The 22,565-nt window shown below is 44.3% G+C and overlaps 1 protein-coding gene across 4 annotated transcripts in view; it reads right to left on the minus strand.

The window, feature by feature from the left end:
- The window catches only part of rps6ka1 (ribosomal protein S6 kinase a, polypeptide 1), a 45,653-nt gene that overhangs the window by 2,882 nt on the left and 20,206 nt on the right, over positions 1–22,565 (minus strand). For 2 of the 4 annotated variants that reach the window (XM_060052774.1, XM_060052776.1), the window contains exons 3-20: positions 10,327–10,443; positions 9,930–10,011; positions 9,357–9,437; positions 9,175–9,254; positions 8,340–8,446; positions 7,101–7,138; positions 6,440–6,579; positions 6,102–6,172; positions 5,883–5,971; positions 5,695–5,759; positions 5,288–5,390; positions 4,536–4,666; positions 3,740–3,865; positions 3,067–3,156; positions 2,664–2,822; positions 1,907–2,068; positions 1,202–1,278; positions 768–885 (exon numbers count right to left, since the gene is read on the minus strand). In XM_060052774.1, the coding sequence (XP_059908757.1) occupies positions 768–885; positions 1,202–1,278; positions 1,907–2,068; positions 2,664–2,822; positions 3,067–3,156; positions 3,740–3,865; positions 4,536–4,666; positions 5,288–5,390; positions 5,695–5,759; positions 5,883–5,971; positions 6,102–6,172; positions 6,440–6,579; positions 7,101–7,138; positions 8,340–8,446; positions 9,175–9,254; positions 9,357–9,437; positions 9,930–10,011; positions 10,327–10,443 (1,836 nt within the window). Of the gene's footprint in view, positions 1–767; positions 886–1,201; positions 1,279–1,906; positions 2,069–2,663; positions 2,823–3,066; positions 3,157–3,739; positions 3,866–4,535; positions 4,667–5,287; positions 5,391–5,694; positions 5,760–5,882; positions 5,972–6,101; positions 6,173–6,439; positions 6,580–7,100; positions 7,139–8,339; positions 8,447–9,174; positions 9,255–9,356; positions 9,438–9,929; positions 10,012–10,326; positions 10,444–11,433; positions 12,452–12,735; positions 12,790–13,572; positions 13,792–22,565 lie in introns of those variants that run through there. The other 2 variants (XM_060052777.1, XM_060052775.1) reach the window with 2 other exon arrangements.

Genomic DNA, 22,565 nt, shown 5'->3' on the forward strand with positions numbered 1-22,565 from the left:
TACTTTTGTGATGATCATTAAAGACATAAACAGATGAATTAACTTATCTAATATTTTATTAGAGAAAAAGCTTTTGTCACAAATGTGACTTTCTATGAACAATGCAATAATCAATGCAGCTTGCATTACAAAACGATATGGAAGTATGTAAAAAAAATAGGGTTCAGTTTTCTTTTCTTTCTAATCTTTCTCTTCTATGTCATTAAAGAAAAAGCTGCTCTTAGTCCATTATAAGAATAAGAACTTGTTTGTCGTCCTTGTGTCTGGCTGTGAGTTTGCGTGCATGCTATGCATAGGCTGAATCGCAATCGTGTCAGGACAAATCAGATTGGCCAATACACACTGAAGATAAATTAAATAATTTTAAAATCACTAAAATTATCCCTCTCTGGCGAACAGAATAAAAAACAGAACGGCGAACAGATAAAAAGAAAATAAACTTTTTTTTTTACTTAAAATTCCGATTATTAATTTATCTGCATCGAGACGGAATCGTTCTAGAGAGCATCGCAGAATCGATAATTTTTTCCCACCCCTAGAAGATAAGAGGGGAGGACAAGCAGCAAAGGACCACGGACAGGATTCAGACCCGGGTCGCTGCGCTCAGAACCCAGCCTATCTGGTACACCCTGTACCCGGGGAGCCCCCGGGGAGCCCTGAACGGAGATATTTTTAATGTCGTAAATAGCTGCAGTAGAAAAGGTCGCGGCAGGTTTGATACGTCGATCATCTGTGTGACTCACGGAGGAGGGTTGTGAGTAGCCTACCTTGGCCGCGCTGGACACGTCGTCCCAGTTCCCTCCGCTCAGACTGAAGTGGCCGCTTCCTATCCTGCTCAGGATCTCATCGGGCGTGTCCTCTGGGCCGTTGGCGAATGGAGTGAAACTATGGGTGGGAACAGCAGGGAGGAAGACGCCGTGTGAATGAGTTGTGAAAACTCTCAGCGCTGTGTTACGTAGAGTTTGTGGGTCTGTTATGAATGAGATGACTCCTGTGTCAGCGAAAGATTGCGAATGTGTGGTGGGTTTAGGAGACTGAATGACCAAAAAAAAAAAAAAAAAAAAAAAAAAAAAAAAAAAAAAAAAAAAGAGGGACAAGGTTGGCTGATTAACCGAAGAATGAGATTAAAAGGAAGAATGCCGGTGCTTGAGTGTGTGTGTGTGTGTGTGTGTGTGTGTGTGCGTCTGCCTGGGGGACTCACCCAGCGAGCATAGTGTACAGTAAGATCCCTAGACTCCAGATGTCGCAGCCTTCATCGTAGCCCTGTCGCTTCAACACCTGCAGCACAGGGAGGAAATACACTCATTATAGTTTTCCAGATGAACTGAAACACCAAGACAGCCTTTAGTTAGACTGGGTAGCCCCGCCCGTTGTGCCGGCGATTCGAGTTCGCCCTGCAGAGGGGTCTGGGGAAGAGCAATACATTTCTTTCTCGTTTCGATGTGTTTTTTGCAAGAGCCAATCACCAAGCTGGCTTTACCCCCTGGAGCGCTGTTGGCTGTTTTAACACAATGTCGACAGGAAAGCGACGGCAAGCAGCCAATTGCGTACAGAGTCATTTGAACTAGGCCCGTTGAACACGCCTCTTGTGCTGACGAAAATGGCGACAGCTTTTCCCAGACCAACGTGCAATCTACGATGGTGCTTGGTCTGGCAATAGCCAGGCTAGCCTTTAATAGTACGGCAAACTTTACCGTCATCAAACATGATTATAGCTAAAATATTTACATGTTAATATTAATTAAGCTGTATTACTGTGCTGGTCTATGGTTGTTCTTCGTGTGTTTGCAAGGAAATTGCTGTGCACATAAATAATGTTCCACCCCTGATAACCTGCTTCCTAAATAATAACGATTCAAACTGAACGAGAGGATCCTTATGGCAAGACCAGCCAATGGCTGCTCACCTCCGGGGCTACAAAGTTAGCGGTGTAGCACGGCGTCATCAGCAAGCCGTTGTTAGCGCGTAGCTGCTTAGCGAAGCCAAAGTCACAGATCCTGATGGACTCTGGGTTTCCCGACTCGTCAACGTACAGAATGTTACTGGGCTTTAGGTCTCTGTGCACCACCTGGAAAGAGACACAGAGAAAGAGAGACAAGTGTGGGAAGAGAGAGAAACAATTAGAGAAACATAGTAAGTGTGGTTGCAAAGCAAGACATACTATTTTTAACATGCGTCTTATTAGTGTGGTTGCAAAGCAAGCTTCATGGGTTTTATTCTCTTTTTTTTTTATCCTTCTTCATCCTAATTCTGAGTTATTATCCAACAATACAGTTTGAGGTATCAGGTCCAAACCAATTCCAAAAATCCGGCCATATATGAATGCTGTACGCATCAACTTTAATAGAGCAAAGCGGAATTTTTGTATTCATCTTAATAGTACTGTTATTGATATTGAAAGTGAATGAGAGAATGAGTGAATCAAAAATACTAAAATCAACCACTCCAAAACGTGAACACCTGAGAGTTGTTAAATTAAAAAAGCATATGTAGAAGATAAAAAAAAGTGTGTAAAAAAAATTAAAAAATAAATAAAAGCCTTTCATGCCCAAAAAACTACAACTCCCAAATAATTCCAACTGCCCAGAACTCCACCTCCCATAGATCTACACTTGCCCTAGGACTACAACTCCCCCAGGACTACTCCCAGGCATCCTGCTCACCCCCTGTGCATGGAGGTACTCCACGGTCTTGGTGATGGTGTGCAGCACTGCGCTGGCCTCCCTCTCGGAGAAGGACTTCTGCTTGAGGATCCGGTCCAGCAGCTCGCCCCCACGCATCAGCTCTGTCACCAGGTACACCTGCTTCCCGGTGTCGTACACCTGGAACGCACACATGGCACACATGAACACACAGGCAGAGCTATCATGGAGCGATATCCCCATAGTGAGTGAGTGAGTGAGTGAGTGAGTGAGTGAGTGAGTGAGTGAGTGAGAAAGAGAGAGTGATAGAGAGTGAGAGGGATTGAGAGAGAGAGAGAGAGTGAGAGAGAGAGAGAGTGAGTAAGTGATTGAGAGAGTGAGAGTGAGAGAGACAGAGAGAGTGTGTATGTATGCATGTACTCACATCCTTCAGAGTGATGATGTTGGGATGCTGGCCGTACCGGAGCAGAATCTCAATCTCCTCAGAGGCGTCTGTGTTGGTCTTGTCAATCATCTTTCAATCACAGAACAACCAATCAGAAACTACAGGCAAGGAGTTCAGGAGGTTTTTGGGCAGTTCACAATGGGACTACCAAAAGATATTTTTCATATGTTGTACACTATCTCAAGAGATAAAATTGGAAAATGAACCCTCTAATGAAAGGTCCGGTCGAAAAACAATTGCGCAATTTCACATTATGGCCACTAGATGGCAATTCAGTTCTGATTCAGTGCCATTTACCTGAAAACCTCTCTTGGCTACTATAAATTTATTTGTAAACAATGTTTTGTGAAAAAAATGGTACCTGCACACTACGAAACCTGTTAATGGTCGTTTCATGCAATCAAACACAACTTTGACAACCAAAACAACAAAGGTAAGACATAATCTTTAGTTGTAACTAGAAAAAGGTTATTTTTCCTCTAGTTCTGTGACTTTAAGTCACAGTGATATGGTTTTGACTGTTGGAATCAGTGGCGTCTCAGTGCTATTGATGGAAAAAGATCTGGCTATTGATGTGAACACATACGTCGATAAAGGCTGACGTCTCTCACAGACATCAGGGTTATTAACGTTGTGTGCGTGCGACAGTCACCTTGACAGCGTACTCCGTGTTGGTGGCCTTGTGGATGCAGCGCTTGCACACAGAGAAGGAGCCCATGCCGATGTCCTCCTTCAACACGTAGCCGTCGCTGAACAACAGGTTCTTCCCGTGCAGCTGCTGCAGGCCGAGAGGAGATGCATACAAGTATGAGACGGAGAAGAGAGAGGAAAAGGTACAGTAGTGCTTCCCCCCACAGGATGTTGTGAGACTACGGTGGTGCGTGGGCCTCGGATACACTGGCGGGTAGGGGGGGGGGGGGGGGCTCCAGGTGCATGCTCCCGCAGAAGAAGATGTTTAGAAAAAATAAGTGCATCATCTGGTGCAACATTAAGAGGTTAGATCTATGAAGAACTGAGTCCTCAAGTTAACCTTTCAATAAATCAAAAACACATTGAACGTCGTAGCAGATGCATATACCACGTGTAGAGTGGTTTGCATTGGAACGCTTTCCCTCCGGTCTTAGCTCTTAGATCTTAGCTTCTTTAATTAGCTCTAAAAATGCTGCAGATTTACTTCAAAAAGTACAACATTTCCTTCCGGAGGAGCATGACATAGTCTCAAGAACTCCTGTGGGGAAACACTATCGAAAAAATCATCATTAGTTATTTGGTTGCTTTTTTTTTAATTTTTTTTTTATTAAATTGAGAGGCTTCCATCTTTTATTTTTGTAACATTTGAACCATGATGTTTTGACCATGAATCCAACTCCACCATGTACAGGTAGCTCCTTATCGTTCACACAGCAGAGAGGCTCTCGCCCTATTGGTCGTTGGTTGTGACCTCTGACCTGGACCACCGGGTGGGGTTTGGGCTGGCTGGCCTCCTCGGACCCCTCCTCCTCCAGCATGGCGGCGGCTACGAAGCTGAAGCCCCTGAAGAGCTGGTGGGCTCCAGCGCTGGGGGGCACACCTGGGGAGTCTGTCACGACGAGTGAACGACAGCGCCGTCAACAACCATAACAGTCCACTGACCTTAATGGACTTAAGGACTAAACCCCACACCCAAGGACTGACTATTGTTAACCTTGTTATTCGTTATTTATTTCATTAATTTTTCCATTACTTCAGGGACCCTACACATTTGGCACATTTATATTATACTATACTATATAATTTTATTTTAAATTAGTACTTTTATATACTGTTTTTCGCACTTCTCTTTTCCCACTGTACTGCTGGTCACCAGTGAATTTCTTCCAAGGGGGATTAATAAAGGACTATCTTATCTTATCTTAATCATACATGACATTATGTAAATGTGTATGTAGCAGTAGTCATCCTATAGATCTGCCACATGTTGTAAAGTCAGTTTTGAATGGATAATTAACTTAAAATATATAAATGAGCAGCTTTGAAATAGACATTAAAAAAAAGATGAGTATTGTAGCTATGCCTAGGCTACCGTCCTTAAACAGATAGCTTATATTTACTATCAGCCTGACAGCGATGCCCAGTATCGGATCGGTGCATCCCTAGTATCCTAACATACGTCGAGTCATGGATTGACACGATGGTTTGCTTGTCACATATGATGTCTGACCTTTGGGGGTGCGTGAGGTGAACTCGGTGTCAAAGTAGAAGGTGTCGTCGGGGCGAGCCACGGCAGGTTTGAACGGGGGGTTTATCTCTCTCCGGAAGAGTTTCTGAAACACAGGTAGTGACACGGATCTTGCCAAGAGAGCAGTTTGAATTAACTTTAAACTCTGAGGCCATTCATCTCTGGAGTTCAAGTTTGTATGTTCAATCCTGCTCAGGATCTTATTTGGAATGGCTTCAGGACAACAATATAATTTCAAATGGGAAAGAAAATAAGACAAACACGCACACATTGATACCCAATAAGACTCTATTGGACATACAGTATTGGGATGCCCTTGTACAGACTTTTATAGACTCTATTTTAGGCCGAGTCAGCGGAATGTTCTCATTCCTCCATCAGACACTCACATTCCAGTCTATGGTGGAGAAGAATGTATGCCTCTTGATCTCTTCTGCACCATCGGCCCCAGATCCTGGAGACCACAATAACATGAAATTAGAAAACATTTAAAATAAAAATAGAAATAAACAACAACGCAACATGCTTGTGTCCGAGACTGGGAAATCAGACCACGTGTTGTGCTGTTGATACAGACCTAGTCGGTTGGCTGGGTTCCTCTTGAACAGAGCCCTGAGGAGTGACTGGGCTTCTGTGCTCAAGAACTGAGGCATTCCCAGGCGCGCCCTGCAGGGGGAGACACAGCACAGTAAGAACGTACTCTGTAGTAGGACGAGATGTACAACCAATAACATGGAAACTGGTTCATGTTAACAATACTGCTACCAAACACCAATGTGTTCCAGAAGATTCTTACTTCAGAATCAGGTTCATGGTTTCTTTGCGGTCCTTGCCCTGAAACGGCAGCGCCCCCGTCAACATCTCGAACTGGAGGAGGAAGATACAAAAACAAAAGTAAACCAATAGACCCCCTGGTTTTGTGCTGCTAAACATGCAAAATGCTACTTTTTGTATCATTGTACTGTGTACATCAAATGAATAGTACAGGAACTTCTACCGGCTAATACTATTAACACTTAGGCCCAATCCCATTTCTACCCCTTACCCCTTCCCCTTATCCCTCCCCCTTGTTTTGAAGGGGTAAGGGGTAGAAATGGGGTTGGGCCTAAGACTACTCGTATGAACACTCATCACCATGAGGACTCCGAAGGACCACCAGTCAGCACTCTGGATGTGTCCCTGTCTGTTGACCACCTCGGGGGCCATGTACTCCACCGTGCCGCAGAAGGAGTAGGCCTTCTCATGGTCAATGGCCTCTTTACACAGGCCGAAATCTGGAACACACACACACACAAACACACCGCTTATAGATGGACATGTCTATTGCAGACTAGTATACCATTGGTCCATACATTATCAGCATTTCGTTATTTGAACACCACTTTTAAAAAGGCCAAAATCTGGAACACACAATAAACAACACTGATGTATAGATAGACCCATTGGCCCGTACATTATTAGCATTTCGTTTTTTCCAAACCACTGTATATTCACAGCACTATTTAACTGTAGTCATGATAACTGATGTTGCGGCACCGTCGCAGTAGATTCTATGTGTTTTAGGTCACCTTTGATTCAGGCTCCTACGTTGGCGGTAGACAAATGGCAGTGATTATGAAGGAATGATAGAGTAAGGCTGTAATAATTAACACAAACAAGCACCCGCATGCAGATATCTGAAGCACACAAGATAAAACCACTTTATTCCCTCCACAATGAAGGTCAACATGGTACAAATGGTAGCAGAAGATAACACACACACACACACACACACGAGTGTGAGAGAATGAGTCACCTGTGAGTTTAATGTGTCCCTCTTCATCCAGTAGAATGCTGAAAGTGGTAAGAATCATATCATTAAAAACACATACCGTGATCACGTGAACAAGACCACATCATACATAAGCCGCACTTTCTAACAACCCGTGCTTGAAAATAGGAAACCTGTAGAAAGGCCACACTGAGGTTAAGCCTGCCGTAACCAATGCCCAATTAAAGGTACATCAGAACATATCCGAAGGCACCCAAGTGTTGCTGAAAATTGCAGATGTTGGCTGTGCCGTTGTGAGCGCTACATTTGGAAACATGACCCACTTAATGTTCCAATGAAGCACTGCCTTTGATCATAAAACTAAAAAGTTGGTTGGTATATTGTGCAAAGTTTCAACGAAATTACATCTCAGCACTAGCACTATTCAGAAGAGTGCGAATAAATGCACTATTCTGATGGGCCCAATAACCCTTTAGTAAGCTTAGTAACACGTTTGAACTGAAATTGACAGATATCAACATCTCTTGTTGGAATTGGGGTATATTATCGAATAAGTTGGCTGTTATTATAGTAAGTAACTTGTTCAACTTGTTTGTGCCAGAGGGGGATTACCATTAAGCGAATATTGACTGCTTCACAAACTTTTTGAAAGAAGGTACGTGTATAGAACACCGGGAATAATCCCCAGAGAGTGAAATCGCTGTGCAGCAAAATCGTCAGCGACACATTTTGATCACAGAGGCAGAATATAGTCTTTGTATGTAGGCTGCACTCGTATATAGGCTGCATAACAGACATTTCTCCGAAAAATGTGTGCATAGGCTTTATCAGCGTCACAGTAATATGGAAGTTCACCATTTTACAAGCCAAAGGATTTCTCAGTAAATTAGTCAATAAATGATCGAGAAGATCATACGATATTAATCGTACAGAACATATCAAGACACGTAAGGACCTAAATACGATGAGTCAGAGTTTGTCATTTTTTTTTACACATTGGTGTGTCAATTGTTGCAAGTGTATGTGTGTGTCAATGTGTGAAAGTAAGCAAGCGTGCAAGTGTGTGTGTCAATGTGTGCAAGTGTGTTAGTGTGTGAGTGTGCAAGAGTGCAAGAGTGCGTGTGTATGGATGCGTATGTGTGTGTGTGTATGTGTTCGCCTGGGTGTGCAGGGTCGCGTGTGCGTGTCCTTTCATGTGGCTGAAAGAATGTGTGTATTTCCGTGTATGCGTTGGCGTTTTTCACGCCAACGCCGCGCTCTTACTTTTCTGGCTTGAGGTCTCTGTAGATAATGCCGAGGCCGTGCAGGTGGTCCAGACCCAGGGCCAGCTCTGCCAGGTAGAACTTCACGTCCTCCTCTGTGAACATCACCTGGGGGAGGAGAGAGGGATGGGGCGAGGGACGGACCGAGACAAGCAGCGAAAGTGTTGTAGCATTAATAATAACAACTTATCTAATTCACTTCAACTAGCTATAAGCAAAGAGGAATCGGGGAGTCCAGGTCGAGTATAGATGGAGAGTTTATTGCCACCCGCAAACGAGAGACAACAAAGCCGAATGGTATCCTCGAATACACACTACTGAATGAATCCCGGACAGCTCCTTAAATCCCCGATTCTTACACCACACAAAGTTGGACTTTCATCAAATATAGAATTTCCCATCAGGGTCATACTGTGTGGATGTCAGCATACTCCTATGTCTTCTGAATCCCAATGTGACCTTAGAACATATATTATCCTTATACATCCTTTAACAGAGATGATGCACACGTGTGAATGTAAGCATTGTCTTCAGAGAGTACATCAAAATGGGAGTAGACTGGACTCTCTGACTGATGTGCCACATGGCCCATCAGATGGGAATGAACTGGACTTACTCACTGGTGTCACATGGCACACAACATCTAGGCTAAAGGTGATCAGCTCTTTTCCACCATTAAAGTATATATATGATATGTAGGCCTAATAATAATCATAGTTTAACATAGAATGTAAGGTTAATTTCTACCACAAAAGAAGCAGAGTCAGCCTGTGTGTTTGTTTGTTTACAACGACGGCCTGGAGATGCGGCAGCGTGTAACCACGGAAACGTCGTACCTCCTTTGACAACCGAGTGAAGAGATCCCCTCCTCTGAGGAAGTCCAGGATGAGGTACAACTTCCCCTCCGTCTGAAACGCTGTCACATACGCACAACATTGACACCCAGCAGCGGCAGTAGGCATAGGTATATCATCCTGTTTAATGTGTTTATCGTGAACCAATGGGGAAGGTCGTTTACCATAGTGGAGCTTGACTACAAACGGGTGGTTCACGTCCGCGAGGATGTTCCTCTCCATCTTTGTCCTCACACGATCCCTGACTGTGGGAGAGGAGAATACACCATGTAAGAGTGTGCGTGTGCGTGTGCAGGGCCAGCGCTGGGCCTAGGCGACCTAGGCGATCGCCTAGGCCCGCTCGGAAGCCCTGTCCACAGGGCGCAATTTAATGTCGAGACGCCTAGGGCACCGAAACGGCCAGCGCCGGCCGCGTGTGCGTGTGTGTTCGTTCCTGGCATTCATGTTATACACGTCTGGTAGAGCACAGACAGGGAGTCACATTTTGTGAAACTTAATCTTCCGACAAACCATCTGCTCGTGTGCTACGAAACACTGTGCGATTGGGTTGCAATAGTGAAAACAAAGAGCGTGATACTGCCACCCAAGGGTTAAGACCAAAGCACCTGCGTTGTGCGTGTGAACCCCCCTTCACCACTGAGGGTGGGGCTCCCATCTGTCCTCACCGATCACCTCTCGGTGAAAGCAAAGCGCTAGACCTTGTGAAACTGGATGTGGGGTGGAGGGCGTTTGCGTACCTTTGAGCGTGGCCTTCTTAAGAACCTTCATGGCGTATAGCTGGTTGTCGTCTGGGGGGGTCACCTTCCGCACCAGGAAGACCTGAGGAGGTACAAAGTGACGCCTTAGTGCCGACCTCATTGGGACAAGGAACGTACGCGCGCGTGTGTGTGTATACGCGCGTTTGTATTTACACGCGTGTGTGTGTGTACATGCGTACTTGTGTGAGATGGGAGCTATTATAGTAGTAGTTAATGGGAGAGGGAGAAAGGGAAAAAAATCGACATACTATTCATGACTGAAAGCGTGCATGGTTTATGCATGCCTGACTGAGTGAGTGTGTATTTATGCAAGCATGAGTGAGTGAGTGTCAGCGCGCCAGTGTACTCATGCATGTGTGAGTGAGTGGAAGGCTACCTTGCCAAAGGATCCTTGTCCGAGGACTTTGAGCAGCTCAAACTGGGAGGCATCTGCCTTTTCCGAGCCTTCCTTGACCACATGGGTGATGTTGATCTCCTTGATCTCCGTTTCCTCCTAGGAGAGAGGGAGGGGGAGAGAAGAAGGGATGGGTTTTTTATCCAACAGCTAATGAGGAGACGGCTAAATTTAGTCTGCGAGCATATTGAGGATGTTTTGTGCGTTTTTGCTGTTAGAGGACACGGAGGTTAATTCGTAGCTTGATTAGAGTGAGTGACAGACATTGGGTGGGACTTTCCAACACAGCATCTCGCAATAGTTTGGCACACACACGTCAGAGTACGACAGAAAGGCTGTGTCATAATACCGCTTAAAGAGGAACATGGAAAAAAAGGTTTGTAAACTGAGGGTGGTTGGCAAGACTTCTTGATGTAAGCAGAATCCTTCCTATGAATACATCTTGACCACCCTCGTAATCCTTTTAAACTTTCTGCGGTCAACTATTTTAGAATACATAGTATGGGGAGAGTCACACCAGTAACAAATAATGACCTCCACTTCACAATTTTCAGGAAAAACATATTCCTATTATTCTTGAAGAACAAGTGAGAATTACTGATTCCAACCACCACATTCTGAACTCGGAATAATAAGCAATATGCATCAAAAGAAGCCTTGACAAAAGCCTCAAATATACATTTAAAGCCTACGAGTCGTATTTTCGGCATTGCTCATTTCCTGTCCCATATCTAGGAGACAACAGTATTATCCACCTTATTATACCCGTTATCTTTACATTTTAGAATTTGTCTGTTTTAATGTACTGCTGCAGTCAGACATTCGACCGGTGTCTTGTCTCGGTCGATGAGGTAAACTCAATGAGTCTAAATCTGGTAAAAGTAAAATAAAGAAGAAACCAAAAATGATTGTGGTCGGTCCAGGTTCCAATAACACAAGACCTACTGTTCTGTGGGTCTGGTCCCAACTCAACTTTACCCATCTCCTGATTCAAGGAAACGCCAACATAAGCTTTAAAAAAACAACAACAACACAACAGCCTTGTTGCAGTCATCAAGTCACCAAGAAACAAACAATGGGAGACTTTACCCTGCGGCCGTTCCTTCCTGCAGGTGAACCGGTGCTCGCCATAGCGACAAGGCTGGCCTTGTGCTGCTGCTTTCTGGGGCTGTACAGAGCCAACAGACGGCCCAGCTTGAACCGCCGCTTGTCCTTTTCCATGGTCATGTTCGCCCAACCCATGACCTCATGGCCTCAACCCCCCCGGTCCACACGCCATGGTTAGAGTACGGTACACACACCTATGGTTAACTGCCGCCCTAGACACTGCACACACACCCTGCCGCTGACGTCACCCTCAGTGCATCACTGAGACATCAGTGACTGTAGACGACTAGAGCGAGGATGCACATCAACGCATTGGTTCAGGATGGTCACAGTCCTGTCAACTGCAGGCAAGAACCGATGAAAAACAAAGCTACACTCTGTCTTAGTCTCGCTTAACAAAGCCCTGCCTTCTTTTCTTCTGGTGGGCTGTCTCTACTTTCTCGCTCTCCCTCTGTGCGTCAGGCGGAGTGCATCCTCCTCAGTGAGCTCTGACTGCAGCAGATGATCTGGACCGACAGGAAGGAAGGGCCCGCTCTCCCTTTTTTTGTCAACCTGCGCCACACAGGATCCTTGCACACGCACAGCCACACGTGCATGCATGAATGAACACGCACATGCATGCGCGAACGCACACATACAAAAGACAAAACATACAAACAAATAAATGCACATAGAAACAAACGCAGGCATACAAAGGGACCACACACGCACACACAAACACACGTTGAGCAGGGAAGGGAGTTGGGGATAACACTGACAGGAGAGCGCTTCGAGTCATCTTAGCCACTAAGGAGGGTTACCTTGAATCCGTACGACGGAAGTGACACATTCACTGCCTTACGGACAACGCTCTGCTCTGCGGCAATTTCACGGCCGACAGACCCTGACTCAACTTCCCTCATGACGACACACATCACTCTCAGGCTGTCCAGCAGACATGCAGCCAAGCATAGAGCAGGAGTCCATATAGGCTGCCAGAGTCTCCTCCAAGCTGCGACAGCACAGTGTCTGGCAATAATAGCATGGATGGCAGTTGGTCAACCTTGTCCTCCACAACCTGTGAGTGTAAGCATTTCTTGGACGCATGTGTTGGAACCATTGTAGATCAAATCCCCCCAAAACCCTGGCAGTGTTGATGTAATGCTCAGTCAACTGAGCTACAGACGTCCAATAAACGTTGACGTTCACAAGCATCACCGCTGATACTGACTGAGTGTAAACGGCCGCGGATAAAGATGAACTTGGGTGTGGACTAGCGGCTGTTGCCAGAGGCTAAGAACTCACCTGGGCTTTAATTTTGGCAAAGTCCTTCTCTATCCAGTTGATATGGGACTTACGCTGATTGGATAAGGAAGAACATGAATAGAATAAATATTTCGAGATAGTCACAATTGGCACACACACACACACAGGGACGATGGTAAGGGTTTTTGTGGTGACAGGAAACAGACCTACTACTCCCCTCCTAAACTTCTTTTTCTTCTTCACTTCCTGTTCTCTGCAGTAGATGTAATTTCCTGCTTGCCAACTTCAGTATGCTCAGTTGGAGGCAATTGCAAGCATGATTACCATTCAGCAGAAGACCGTGAATGATCAGCAAACACGCGTTATGTTACAGAGTAAGAGCACCATATATACGATTTCTCTTTTGCTAGCGTTGGAAAAAAGTTGCCTTTACTTTTTATCACTTAGCAAAGCAAATAAGGGCGTGCTACTCTGCGTTTAGTCATGAGTGCCAAACAGGATGCCAAACCAAGGTTGCTTCTCAGAGTCATACGGTAACGTTGTAGCTAGGATACGTGGTTTAAGAGCTCAGGAGTGTTGTGCGGTCAGGGGAGGAGGGTATTTAAAATAAGGACCCCCATGCGTTTCCTATATGCATTTCCTCTCCACTCCAACAATCTGAGCCACCCCCCAACTTCCGTCACCTAGGAAAAACCCTTCCTCCACTCACTCACACAAACAGACAACCACACATGCAAACGGGTACGTAGATATACGCACGTACACACAATCAATCAATAAACGGCAACACAAATTCCACTACACAGGCTAATTTAGCATTCGAGTCAACATACGGACACAGGTAGAGACACAAGGAAACAAAAAGGATAAACTTGCCACGGTTGAACGGATTTTGGTATGAAACCAAGGTCTCCACATGTTTGTAGCTCAGACAAGAGCTGGGCATGCCATTAAAAACGTCTCCCTCCACAACTGTCCGCCCTACACATCTCAGACTAACTAGTCTTACTACACACACTCACACCAGACAGGCTTGATAGGCAACGCTGTGAATAAGCACTAGCCTGCTTCCACACTGATGCTTGATATATGTTGCAGTGGTAACCCTACATGAAATAGGAAGTGTGAAAGGAGTTTCAGACCAAAAAAAAAACAGAAGCGCAATGATACAATTCTCTAACTTTGTACTTCTGTATTTCTGAGTACCCTGAAAATGAAGGTTTCCTTTTATTTATGTTTTATATAATTATGACTATTGATCCAATGTGTTTATGCTGTGTGTAAATGTGCTTTATAGATAAAATGTAGTTGCTTACAGGAGTAAAAAATACTTTTCAGGCAAGATGCATTTCCGAGAGAGAGTGAGTGAATGAGTGAGTGAGCATTGTTTTCAAAGCATTTACATTTGGAAAAAGCTAGGGCATTTTTCTTGCATGATTACTGATACCTTTGAAAAGACTCTGCATGCTCAGAAATCAATTTGTGAGGAGAATGCCCTTGATTCCCACCCAGAGAAATGGAAAGCAGGCTTATTTGAAGAGGCTTATTTCCTTCAGGATGCCGTTGGACTGGCTGAGCTCCATTAAGAGCTGGCACAACAACAAATACGAGGGCAGAGACGACAAAAAAACCTCAATCTTAAATGCATATCCTTTCATTATGCAGTTCCAAGAATCAGACAAGTATTAAAAAAAAGCTTAATGAAGAATACATGGGCTACTTCTTCAAGTGGTGTTATACAATGTTTAAGTTGTCTCCTCCAATCGCAACCTTCTTGCAAGAGCTTGACTCAGGAGACAGCAGATATAAAAAAGACACTAGATGTCAGTGTGACTCTTCAGTGTGCTGTTTAGTGTTGACTAGTTTGATGACCTGGCTGGATTTTCATTTCATTTATGTATTTAAAGGACACATTAATCTACATTTCTGTAATTGTGCAAGTGTTTGTTAGCAGCCACATTTAAACTGTAGTCCTTTGGCAAGATGTTTAGCTAGGCACAGGATGGCTGAAAAGTTAAATATATTAAATACACACAGATAACAGTATAACATGATGCCAGGATGGTTATGAAGAAAATCCAATAAAAGACTCCACTAAAAGATAATAATCTCTCTTTTGACTAAACAGGGAATCCAGCAATAGACAAACAGAATTATAGTTGAGGAGAAACAGGCTGTGACAAGAAAAAATTGGCTAACAGGACATGCTCAACTGTAGTGAAAAAGGAAGGTTTAAACCCAGACATTTTTTAAGTTCCGATGTTAAATTAACTGTGAATACTCTTATTAGGGCTATAAAGTTAAGCCATAGTGTGTAAGAAATATATGTATTCACATTTGTATTAGAACATTTTTAACAAAACTCAATTTTACCACCAGGTGGAGGGATTGAGAGCTTTACATTGAGTTGAGGGAAGGAAAAAGGAAGCAAGGGTTAGAGAGCAAAAGTGCACCAAGTTTCAAGTTCAAAGTGGAACTTCAAATTAATAGAAGTTACAGTCCAATGAGGATTTGAGTGAGGACTGTAGTGCCGAAGGCAGGCTCGTGCACACACTGACATCCTTGAGAGAGTATAACAGATGTGCGGGGAAAGGGCGAGGGAATCTACAGAAAGAGGGCAGGGAGAAGGAGTCTTTCCTAGAAGAACACCCATCCAGCTGTGGTCGCAAGAAGCACCATTGTGAAAAAAGGTCCTCCAAGACATTAATCCATGCTCAACACACACCTTTAGACTGCTTGTGTGAATCAAGTAAAGTCTCCTGACTCCCATGATACCTTTATAAACAGGAACCTGGTTGTTCTCAAAGCACGACTTCATTTGAGATCATTCTGATGATCGTCATTTTGAAAGTTCCTGTCCTTTTTAGCGATAGAGGTAACAGGGTGTATCCAACTCCCACAATTATCAAACCTTTTTGCCGACAATAATCTCGTCCTGAAAATGCATTTGGCTATGCTGAATGCAAGATCCCTCGAAGGCAAATCTTTGAGTAATATTGTACAACAGATCATAAACTCGATGAGCCATGAATGAAACAGGTTGGCGGCACTTATCGTATAAGCTAACTTTAATATCCTGGATTTAGTTAGGGCAGGAAGAAGAGGAGGTGGAGAAGCAATTATATTCAAAGATGTGTTCTTCTGCAAACAAGTATTATTTGGTACAACTACCGTCATTGACCGGCTAATTATTACTTGTGATAATAATATTCATGTTGATCTTTTGAATGCTCATGAACTAGTCAATGAAGTTAGTCGGAGTCCCTTAAGGTAAACAAAAAGGCAAACTGTTTATTTTGCTGATTATTAGCGTTTGCTGATTATTGTAATTAGTTTTTATTAGTTTTGCCTGTGTACTCTGAAGCACGTTGGGTTCCTTTTTGGTAGGATATGAGCTGTATAAATGAATGTGCCTTGCCTAGAGAGCATTAGATTTACAGCAACCAGGAGAGACTGCAGATGCGTCTTTGTGGCCCTTAAGGTAAGAGCTCAAAGCAGACCAGATTGTTCTTCAATTTAAAAGAAAGACAATGTGCATCCTAGCCATTATTCACTAATATGGTTGCGATAAAAAAACTATTCAAACATCATTTCACCTGAGAATCAGCACACCAAATTAAGAAAGTAATACAGTGGCCTCATTGTGGGGGTGTGTTTGGCTGATGGCTGGTTTAAGCAGCCTCATCGAGCCTGGGTAAGGCTTAACACCTGTTGCACATTGAATTATCACACAGGTTAAGTCAGCCATCACCACACACACACACTCAGGGAGAGATCTCCTGCTTGGCAACATGGATCAGTAGTATCGAAAAAAATTCTATAATAAACCGGATTTCATCACCACCACAACCTCCAAGAAACATGATTGTAGCAATGTCTACCACCCTAACGGTGGTAGTAACAGACATTGCAACGATCATGTTTCTTGGAGTTTGGATTACAGGCCTGCCTGTAGTCTTGCAAAAAGCTATGGTACGACATAACAGCAAAGTAGTGTGTGTGTGTGTGTGTGTGTGTGTGTGTGTGTGTGTGTGTGTGTGTGTGTGTGTGTGTGTGTGTGTGTGTGTGTGTGTGTGTGTGTGTGTGTGTGTGACATTCCAACAGAAGAGGAAGGTCACTCTATCTCTCCACTCTTCCCATTCCAACGCATCCCTGCCCAACCGTCCCTCTTCACTTTGACATTCCTCCACCAAAGCCTCATCTCCTCAGTCTCTTTAACTCCCTCAACATAATAATGGAGGAAGGACAATCTAGTGGTCAGGGTTTTTGACTACCAGCTAAAGGGTTTTGGGTTCGAAACCTTAATGTCCGCCAATCTACCTCCTTCAGCCAAGTACCCGACTCCTACCTGCACCTTTATGACACATACCCCGGCCCAAATAACATTTGGCCTGGATGAAAAGATTTGTCTCACATACTAAATGGTCAATAATACTCTATACAAAATCTATATCGTATCTCATACAATGAGAGGGATGGTAGGTTTTTGGAAGTGGACCTTCAGATTCAGCAGAGTGAGGGCTCAGGTTCCCCACACTCATCTAAAATGGCCCCGGCTAGGGAGTAGAACTGGGTGTGGCGTGATCTACCTCCGTGTACCCGTGGAACTTGGTGCTTGACGTTGACATCTGGAAGGTCTGGGAGTAAATAATGTAACTTGCCAAATGATAACATAAAGGGTGAGCCAATATGTAGGATAGGGAATACTTTGTAGCTGACTGAGCAACTGAAAAGCCTAGAGAGTGGTAGTTCAAACATAGGAACAAACAGCAGTCGACTGCAGACTCAAACTAAACTACACTGAAGAGAACTAGGGTGGACTTCCACAGGATTCAGGAGTAAAAACAGAAGCCGTAAGGGGCCTGTGCTTTGCTATAAAGGGTTGGACACCCTGTTTAAATCCCATAATCCTTCTCTCCTTTCCTAAATATCCTTGTCTTACCAATAACTCTCTTCGCCTTCCAACATTAACAAAGCATGGCACTCTGCACACAAGACAAGACGTAGCAAACAGCAACCGTACAGACGTGTTGGTTGGTGTTACTATGGCTAAGCTAAATACCAAGTAGGCTTACTCCTTTGCATTACTTTATCAGCATTTTTCCCAGCGGTAAAATATTCGCAAGCTAAACCACAGAAAATATATAATCTGCTATTTTTTTATTGTTAGACAAATAGCTAAACACTACTAACTAAACAAACTAGCTGTAACAGCATGGTAGGTCTCCTTCAGCTTACACTGGTCGGCCTGGAAGCGGCTTGACCATCCATAAAGACACCGGGAGCAATAGTGGGAAATTGCCTCAGACATAGCGAGGGGAAGGCAGGGCGAGGTAGTGAGAGTAGCAGAGAAACAAAGGATGACTCAGAGAAATTGATTGTAAAAAGATAGCGAGAGACAATAGACGAGATAAGGAGAATGTAGACGGTGACATCAACAAAGCCATTGGCCTTAATGTTTGAACAGATCATAAATTCCTTGAACTAAAAAAAGGTGCACACACATTGACGCATTGTAGAGGTTTCCTTCAGACCGTCTGAGTGGTCTGACGGAAGAGTGAAGTCCACCAACAGAATCAACAACCAACGGAAAAACAAAAGCAAACCCATTCGTCTTCCAACTCCTATTCTGAGCCCTGTACTCCTTTGTGTTAATAGGTGACATATTATACCACCGGGTGTGAGTGTGATTAGCCGTTACAAGCAGTTTTGAAAATCGGCCCCTTCTGACATCACAAGTGGGCGTGTCCACCTAGATGTGTGCTGGATAAATCAGTCTACCAGCCTACCCAGTGGAATGTAGCAAACGTTGCTCAGCTATCCGTCACACATCTAGGTGGACACGCCCACTTGTGATGTCAGAAGGGGGACATTTTCAAAACTGCAAAACTGGGGACATTAACATGCCAGCTTCATGTAGTGTCCGATGGCTGGGAGTAACGGAAGCCTTTTTGTGGCCAACAGAAAACGGGGTGTTTTAATAGACAGGGATGTGGTCCAGTGCTACTCTCCATTCACTGCACCGCGAGCGGCTACGCTTTGCTGGTGCGCGGGGTCAGAGGTCATGCGTCGCTGCAGGGAACGATATATTCCGGAGCGAGAAAAGGAGGGAGGGAAGGGAGGGAGGGAGAGAGATGGAGAAATGGAGATTAGAGAAATGCAGGGATAGAAAGACCCCGGCACACACACAAATCTCAAGTGGTGAGTAAACATTCACACAAATTGCCGCATTTAATGGATAGCATTCATTAAAATACAAAAGAGCGAACACGAAACCAAACATCACTCGCAAAGAAAGACGAGAGCCACTTGTTGGGAAAGGTTTCATGTCGATCAACCGAGGAGAGACTCCGAGAGAAGTGTGCAACTATAGCAACCGTGCCTTCTCTCTCTTTTCCGCCTCCCAGAATACTCCACGTTACAGAAGGGATGGTGGCAGGGAAAACAGTGACCAAAGTGCTGGGACCCACCCGTACAATGGTAAGAAAAATGAACTGTTGGTGTGCATTCGACATGAATGAGCGACCGCATGGACAGCAAGATAAATGGGAACGCGGCCAGCGCATGCACCATCACTCGTTGAGGACCGAGGGACGCTGCGGATGCAGTAACCATGACAACAAGGCCCAGCAAAGTGATGGATGGATGGTGGTAAGAGGAGAAGGAGGGGGATGCACAGATGAATTAAGTATCTCACTTAACAAGTCTGCCATACTATAGCGGGCTTCTCATGAGGGCGTTATTGAAGATGTTTTAACGGGTTCGCCAACCAACCCACCAACCCACCCATTGAATACAGGTTTATACACCAATAACTTGGTGTACTTTGAGCTTTGATGAGTTTCAATAGCCAGGTGGCTCCTCAAACACGCGAGAATCGACAACAATATACTGTGCCTGTGGTGGTGGTACATAATGCAGCGAGAGAGCAGTTCCTGGTTGTAATAAGTATCGCAGGACCGCTCCCTTCCACCGGAGAGGGCCAATGTACACAGCTCTTGCAGAGCCTTTGTGGTCTCAGCATACAAGCCTGTTCAGACAGACTTACAATAAAATGATGTCTGTGTGTGAGTGAGCGAGTCTTATATTGCACAATAGGAGCAAGAGATTTACAGGCCTGTCCCACCTCAGTGGCAGGCTGGGTAATTACTAGGCTGTAAACCATCCACTTGTGCTTTGTGTATGTCCATGTGATAGAAAGACATCTCAAGACCACTCACGCATTGCAAATCAGGTTTGGGTGATGACATACACTCACTGTTAATGGGTTATTGACACTCACCCTCCTAATATATACATATTCATGCTGCATCTTTTCCCCATCAAGCATTTTATCAAGGTGACTTAATAAAACCACACTCAAGCTCACACTCTGCCATTATCCCATTTGAATATCATTCTTCATTCGTTTTACATTAAATTCAAATTTTGTCAAATTTTGTCTACTATTTTTACTACTAATATTCGACTCCAGAAATTCGTTCCTAAAGCCCTTCCACACAGACAGTGGGCAGCATTGAACAAGTGCAGGGAAGATTGTGGGCTTATTTTCCATCGGGTTAAGGTTCACCTGGTTAGCTGTTGTAAGTAAGTGTATTTTCCATGACACCACTAGTTAAACTGCCAATTGGAGGCAACACAGGCAGGAGAACCTCATGACTTCTCGTGGAACAGATAGACCAACCAGTCGTGTGTCATTCAATTCCACTGAAACATAAAACATCCCAAGAAAAAAAAAGCTGAACTTTTGAAAAGACAACACACGCCAGTTGCCCTGACAAGGATCTAAGAAAGTGGCCCTCTCAAAAACCGGACGGAGCGAGAAAGAACAGAAGGAAACAAATGGTGTGCTCGAGAAGCCTCGTACACCACCCGCACTAGTTGCAAAGTGGGAAATCTCCCAGCTTTCTTGTGACATTTCACCGAGGCACGCCCCCTTTGGTCGTCATATCTCGAGATTCTGAGGCTCCACCGAGTTCAGTGAGGTTGACCGTACGATTCGACAAACAAAGATTGCTATACCCATAGTGAGATGTAGTTTCTTTGCATTTGTGCCACGTTGGTCGTTTTAATGTCCTAAAAGCTCTTACACACTTGATTACATTGCTGCTTTAATCCAGTCACCAATTTTTGCATTGCATGCATTGTCTTGCTGTGCATGCAATACAATCTAAAGTTGTGTTTGTTTTCTAACTGGTTTGCTAAAGAGGCTAATGTAGCTAACAATAACAATGACTAGCCAATGACTCAGAGACAAACGTGACTGTATGAGGCATCTCACAGACACCAAAATAATGTGGTTCAAGGACGGCCTGCTTAGCAAATGGTTAAACAGCTTGGCTTTATCAGGACTACAGGACAGGATGACGGATTAGACCTCGGGAGAACACGATGGAGAGAATGCAGAAGGAGAAGAGAACAGGGCCGCGGCGAGAACGGAAGAGAGATAGATAGGAACTTTATTAATCCCTCAGGAAATTGCGCTTTCAGCCGAAGCAAACACCATGTTACAACTACAATAAGAGTTATAAACAAGAGAAGGTCTAGGACGTGATTCATAAAAAGGGAGCCAAGGAGGACCTTCCCACCTCTCTGCCTTTCCTCCTTTATACCTTCCATGTGCATGCATGCGTGCATGCATGCGTGCGTGCATGCGTGCGTGCATGCGTTGATGCATGCAAGTGGGTGTGGCTATGCTTGCATGTGCATTTGCAGAGATGAATGACGATGGCAAATTAGGTACAATGTAAGGGCTAAAGTCTGTCAGAACGCAGTGAATACGGTTAGTCACGATGTGTTTAAGTTTGTGTGCACTGTGCCAGAAACGCAGTTATTTTTCCAATTTAAAAAAGGTATTCAATAGCTGTACGAATCATTAATAATCGAGCAGGGCAATTGATGCATTGATCGGAACTGTGTGTGAAGAAGAACAGCACTATATTTTATAATCATTAAGAAAAGTAAGCCAAAACTCTTGGCTTACTATCGTCTGTACTGAAATGTTTGAAAGTCTGAAAGGAACAAGGCCAGTTTCTTTCGGTTAACTTAGCCTGCAAAGTTCAACAAAGTCAAGGTTTTACAATGAAAATTCCTTCAAATTATTTTCTTTTATAATGAATTGAATACACATTATCTAACAGAATAAAAGTTAAAATCCATTTCAAAAATGTGATTTAAACACCTTTCACACATGAACTTCCGGATCTTCTCCGGAGAATAAAAGTGTCCGGAGATGACCCAGAGTTTCCCTTTCAAACACGCAACACACAGCAGGAGACAAGACGCATCAGACATGTTCACACATAATGGAGATACGCCACCAAGGCTGCTACACACTGGCCCAACCATTGGCCATCTGAAACTTTTGGGGAGACTCGGACGAGTTCGGGAACAAATCTGTTCTGTGTGGTCAGCAATGACAGGTTAGGATTTGACCAATCGGACACTCTTGATTAGTTGTGTGCTGCTAGCACACTGACGCTGATTACGCTGATTCGCTGGTTATGTGCTGCTAGCACCAGTGCCACGAGACTAGCGCCACCAACTCACACAAGCGGAGAACGTACCGTATAGTTGGCAGTATTTTTTCAGGGTATGATTCAATGCAACTTTTCTGCCGAACAGGTAAGTCAAGAGGCAAAGGAGTGGCCGGATAAAGGCAGCTGGTTTGAGTGTAGGCGGTTTGAAAGCCCCTTTAGGCGAGGGGTGGCACCTGAGTAGAGCTTGTAGGAGGTAGGCCTTGATGCAATAAGTATGCCGCGGCAGTCGCAGTGTCTAGTTTACGTCATGTTGATCAGGCTTCCAACTCTGAACACAGACACTTTTTGGGCCGATATCAAATCAGATGTACCCGCGATATCAACAAAACA

This window comes from Gadus macrocephalus, chromosome 5 (assembly GCF_031168955.1).
Source record: "Gadus macrocephalus chromosome 5, ASM3116895v1".
Classification (NCBI taxonomy): Eukaryota; Metazoa; Chordata; class Actinopteri; order Gadiformes; family Gadidae; genus Gadus; species Gadus macrocephalus.